Source organism: Anguilla anguilla, chromosome 14, assembly GCF_013347855.1.
Source record: "Anguilla anguilla isolate fAngAng1 chromosome 14, fAngAng1.pri, whole genome shotgun sequence".
Lineage (NCBI taxonomy): Eukaryota > Metazoa > Chordata > Actinopteri > Anguilliformes > Anguillidae > Anguilla > Anguilla anguilla.
Genome location: NC_049214.1, coordinates 39,012,353 through 39,017,352, shown reverse-complemented (window position 1 = coordinate 39,017,352; position 5,000 = coordinate 39,012,353). Strand labels below are relative to the sequence as shown.

At 49.1% G+C, this 5,000-nt stretch overlaps 1 protein-coding gene across 1 annotated transcript in view; it reads left to right on the top strand.

Annotated features, from left to right (window-relative positions):
* The window catches only part of LOC118213402 (pappalysin-1-like), an 88,786-nt gene that overhangs the window by 67,062 nt on the left and 16,724 nt on the right, over positions 1–5,000 (top strand). The window contains exons 15-19 of the mRNA XM_035392313.1: positions 266–449; positions 1,776–1,977; positions 2,472–2,667; positions 3,662–3,803; positions 4,164–4,279. Coding sequence (XP_035248204.1) covers positions 266–449; positions 1,776–1,977; positions 2,472–2,667; positions 3,662–3,803; positions 4,164–4,279 — 840 coding nt within the window. The remainder of the gene's footprint in view (positions 1–265; positions 450–1,775; positions 1,978–2,471; positions 2,668–3,661; positions 3,804–4,163; positions 4,280–5,000) is intronic.

Here is a 5,000-nt window from a genome sequence, read left to right as displayed (position 1 = left end):
CAAGTAGTCGTTAAGACAGGCGCATCAACTAAGTAACCTATGAAACAGTATGGGCCAGCATGACATCATAGTAATACAGGAAGTCTCACGACAGTCTATGTCGGTTGGCATAAGGGTTTACGAACGCCTACGTAGCGGCTATGAAGGTACGGTTCCTATGAAGGCTCTTAAGGTTTTGGTACAGGATGGGGTTCCCTTAGACGCCCAGTTCCCAGCTGAAGCCCGCGTGTGTGGGGTGTCCCCGTGTCGCCCCCTCTCTCCGCAGTCCGTCTCCACGGTGACCATCACCTGCGCCGACGGGAAGTGGAACAAGCAGGCGTCGTGCGAGCCGGTGGACTGCGGCATCCCGGACAAGTACCACGTGCACCCCGCCCTCTTCCACTTCTCCGAGGGGACCACCTACGGCAGGAGCTGCACCTTCCAGTGCAGGGAGCCCGCGCAGCTCGTAGGTGAGCCCCGCCCCGATTGGTCGGCGGCCGTCAGCTGACACGGTTTGGCCAGTGCGGGAAAACAGAACGCGGGTCATTATTAGCATTCAACCCCCCCAGCGATAATGACCTTCCGGACAAACCTCCACAGATTTCCCAAAGTTACCAGCTTGTCGATGGACGAAAACGACTCTGGGGAAAAAATTAAGAGACCACCTCTTATTTTGAAGAGGAATCAGGGTAACACCAAATATTGATCCTAGAACCCTTCCTAAGTGAAGACATTATTTGTATAACATATTTGTTTTCATTATTCAATGTATAACAAGAATGTATATTTTAGTATTTTGACCAGTTTTTGCAAATAAATGATGACAATATTTTTGTTTGGAAAGTCAAATGTGGTCAGTAGTCGAAATGAAAGAATGTCAGAGTTAGACTTTACTCAGACTCATGCCCATAAACAGTGAAACTGAAAGTTTTATGTGGTCTCTTAATGTTTTCCAGTGCTGTTTGCTTGTTTATTTATTTGCACGTTGTTAAAAAACAGAGGACATAACATGAAGAAAAAATAAATAAATGAAATAAATAAATATGAACACGGCCTGTGCAGGATGGGGTTGGAAAAGCAGAAGAACTTATATGAGGTCTCACCCTCATAAATAATAAACAGAATAATAATAATAAAGATACAAGACTATTATAGCTGCAATAATAATAATAATAATAATAATAATAATAATAATGACAAATTAGTTATGAATGCAGAAATGTAGAATTTGCGTATGGCAGATGCTTGCTTGGGATCAGAAGGTTGCGGGTTCAAATCCCATATGGGGAAGTGACATCATACTTGTACCGTTGAGTGGTGTGGTTAAGCCGTGCTTCCGCGGTTAATGCCCCAGTGCCGTAATGGATAAAAGACTCTGGATGTGCGGTTCTCTCTCACGGAGCTCTGCGGAGCTGACGGACGATGAGTGATTAGCATTCGGGGGCTGCTCAGAGATCTGAGGCCGGTTAAAACGTCGGAACACGAAAAAACGAACGTGCGGAACAGTGTGTGCCGCTAATAAACACGCTTTTTCCAGAAGGGATTAATAAGGGCCATGTGCGATGAAGTTTCCTTTCTCCCCCTGTTTCTCTCCCCCCATCCTCCTCTCTTTCTCTCTCTCTCTCCCCCTCTCTCCCCCTCCCTCTCTCTCTCTCCCCCTCTCTCCCTCTCTCTCTCTCTCTCTCTGTCTCCCTCTCTCTCTCTCTCTCTCTGTCTCCCCCTCTCCCCCTCTCTCTCTCTTCCCCCCCCCCTCTCTCCCCCTCTCTCTCTCTGTCTCTCCCCCCCGTCCCCTCCAGGCTCTAACAGCACCCTGATCTGCATGGAGGACGGTCTCTGGTCTTTCCCCGAGGCTCTGTGCGAGCTTCGCTGCCCGCCGCCGCCGCCGGTGGCCGACGCCGTCCTCCAGACCAAGCGCTGCAACGGCACGGGCCTGAAGGTGGGCACGCTGTGCAAGTACAAGTGCCAGCCCGGATACCACGTCGCCGGAAAGCCCAAGAGGTGCGAAGGCAGGGGCTCCCCCTGGTGGCCGCCGCCACGCGTCGGCCGCCCCTTGATGCGCGTCTTCTGACGTTAGCGGAAAAAAAAAAGTCCGCGTTTCGCGGAAGTGTGAAATTAGGTTTAAGGTGACACCTGAATGTACGGCAGCCTTAGACCCTTTTAATGCCGTTGTTTTATTATGTTCTGTACGGTGTTAAATAGCGTACGTTTTTTTGACGCGCGACCAAACGGTTCCTACAGGCGTTCGTGTAACTTGGCCCTCGTCATCTTGTCGAGGGAATGGCGTCCTTCGTCTCCAATTGGCCGCGAGGTCGTCTGCCACAGAAGTGTAGTTTGCGATAAAAACACGCCGTGTGTTAGTGAAGTGTGTGTGAAAGCTCCACACGGCAGGACACTGGCTTTGTGAGGACACTGGCTTTGTGAGGACCGTTCTGTTCTGGTGTCCCTCTCACGCTGTGCCCCTGTCCCCCCCCCCCGTCCCGTCCCGTCCCCAGACGGGCGTTTAAGAGGCAGTGCACGGAGGACGGGACGTGGCTGGAGGGGTCCTGCCAGCCGGTGACCTGCGACCCCCCTCCGCCCATCTTCCACGGCGTGTACCACTGCACCAACGGCTTCCGCTTCGACAGCACGTGCTGGATCGACTGTGAGGAGGCGGAGCGATCGGGCCAATCGCAAGCTCCGTGCAGACAGGTCCGTCACGCCCCCCCCCCCCACCACACCCCAAACGGTCTGTCTGCTCATCTGTATGTCTGTCAGTGTTCAGTTCCACTCAATTCAATTTCCTTCCCTGTCGTGACAAAAAAAGAAATATTTGTCTCTCTTTGCCCCCCTCTCTCTCTCTTTTTCTCTCTCTCCCTCCTTCTCTTTCTTTCTTTCTCTCTCTCTCTCTCAGTCTCTCCGTGGGTTCCTCCTGCTCTCTTTTTCTTTCCATGCTGATTTTTCTTTTTTTTTTTCTTTTATTTCTCTCTTTATTTACCATCTTTTCTTCTCTGCCTGCTTTTCCTGCCCAGACTTTGTTTTTTCAGCTCTTTCTTGCATTCTTTCTCTCCATCTTTGAATTCCTTCTTGAAAACAAATAAAAGAAAATATTGTCTAAGTGCTGGTAACCATGGGAATGATTACAATGGCCTGCAAACACACACAGACACACACATAAACACACGCACACACACACACACGTACGCACACACACACACACTCTGTATCAGTGGCGATGGATGCAGAGCTGGTTTTAGTGTGGTGATGTGTGTATCAGTGGTGCTGGTGCTGGTTTTAGTGTGGTGATGTGTGTATCAGTGGTGCTGGAGCTGGTTTTAGTGTGGTGATGTGTGTATCAGTGGTGCTGGAGCTGGTTTCAGTGTGGTGATGTGTGTATCAGTGGTGCTGGAGCTGGTTTTAGTGTGGTGATGTCATTGATGTGTGTATAAGTGGTGCTGGAGCCAGTTTTAGTGTGGTGATGTGTGTATCAGTGGTGCTGGAGCTGGTTTCAGTGTGGTGATGTGTGTATCAGTGGTGCTGGAGCTGGTTTTAGCGTGGTCATAGTGTGGTTTAGCTCAGGGTTAGGTTAGGATTAGGGCTACACTGTGATACTTGACTGTGTGAACATCACCAGAAGTGTCCAGTAATCCTGCTGTTCCTGTCCGTGTGAAATTGAACCTGTGTTCTTGGTAACCGTTGGTTACAGAGCGCCAATGTGATCCGGTGCAAGAAGGACGGGACGTGGACGGGCTCCTTCCAGCTCTGCCCCCAGGCGAAGGGACAGTGCTCCCTGCCCCGAAACCTGAACCCCAGAGTACGGCTCAGCTGCAAGAAAGGCTACGGAATAGGTGCGTATCCATGACGACGGTCCAAAAAGGCACCTGCTGGCTCTGCATGGATGAAACACAAAAATCAGAAGCATATTCAGATGAGGGGTCTACTTATTTGCTATGCGGACTGGGGAGGCTCGTTTTCTTACATTAATATTCTAGGGCTGTGTTTTCTATGCATGCTAAGTGCTGTGTTTTTTTTATAATTAACTTTTAAGCGCTTTTAAATTGAAAATTTTCTGCTATGGACGTCCCAAACAATATGCTTATTCTTTGGATATAGTCAGTTTCTTTTCTTGACTGAAAAGAAACTGTAGGATAGAAATGAACAGTGTTGATTGGCTTAGGCTAGACCATGTGACCCCTGTATTTCCGTAGGTGAGGAGTGTGAACTGACCTGTAAGGAGAGGACCAACAACGTGGTCATTCTGCCCGGCAACATGACGACCGAGCTCTTAAAGAAACAGCACTGGGTGAACCCAGAGAAAGTCAAGGTACGTCCAGCAGGCCTGACGCGAAACTGACCCTCTGTCGCGGAAAAGGCTAGCGCACGTGTAGCTACAAACAGCTCCCTTTGAGCGAAGTTCTCTGCTTTTAAATCTCTGTATCTTGGCGAACGCTTTGGGGCTGCTGGGCTATCAGAAGATTCAGTACCCGATCGTAGGCCGTGCACTCTGTGAAGCCCCCTGTTTGAGCAGAACGAGCCAGGCCAGCTTGGTAGCGCTAACGCATAACTTTATTACTGTACAGGAAGAGCTCCTTTAACAGTGGGACCGCACAAGCCACAAGCGTACAGGGAGGAAGTTTCTTTTTTCTTTTTTTTTTTTGTCAGGGAAAATTCCGGAAACTGTCAAATGAGGCAAGAGGGAGAGCAGGAGGCATGTGTCAGCCATTAAATTTACCGCCTTTTTTTTTTTTTTTTTTTTCTTTAAGGGGAGTACAATTACCGTAATCCCTGAACTCACTTGAACCGTGGTTCAGGGGAAGCCAAGTTGTTAACGTATTAAACGAAACACGATGCATTCTCCGTAAACGCTACAATTTCAGAAGCACCCCTCTGATAAGTCTAGATTCATCTTGGATCTGGATGTACATCCAAAAGAAGTGTTTCGTTGGCACTGTGTTGGCTTGTTTGTTGGCAGCTGGTATATTCGTTTGAGACCAATAGTTTAGTCACTCCTCGGGTACCTTCCCAGACGTTCGGATTCTACTTAT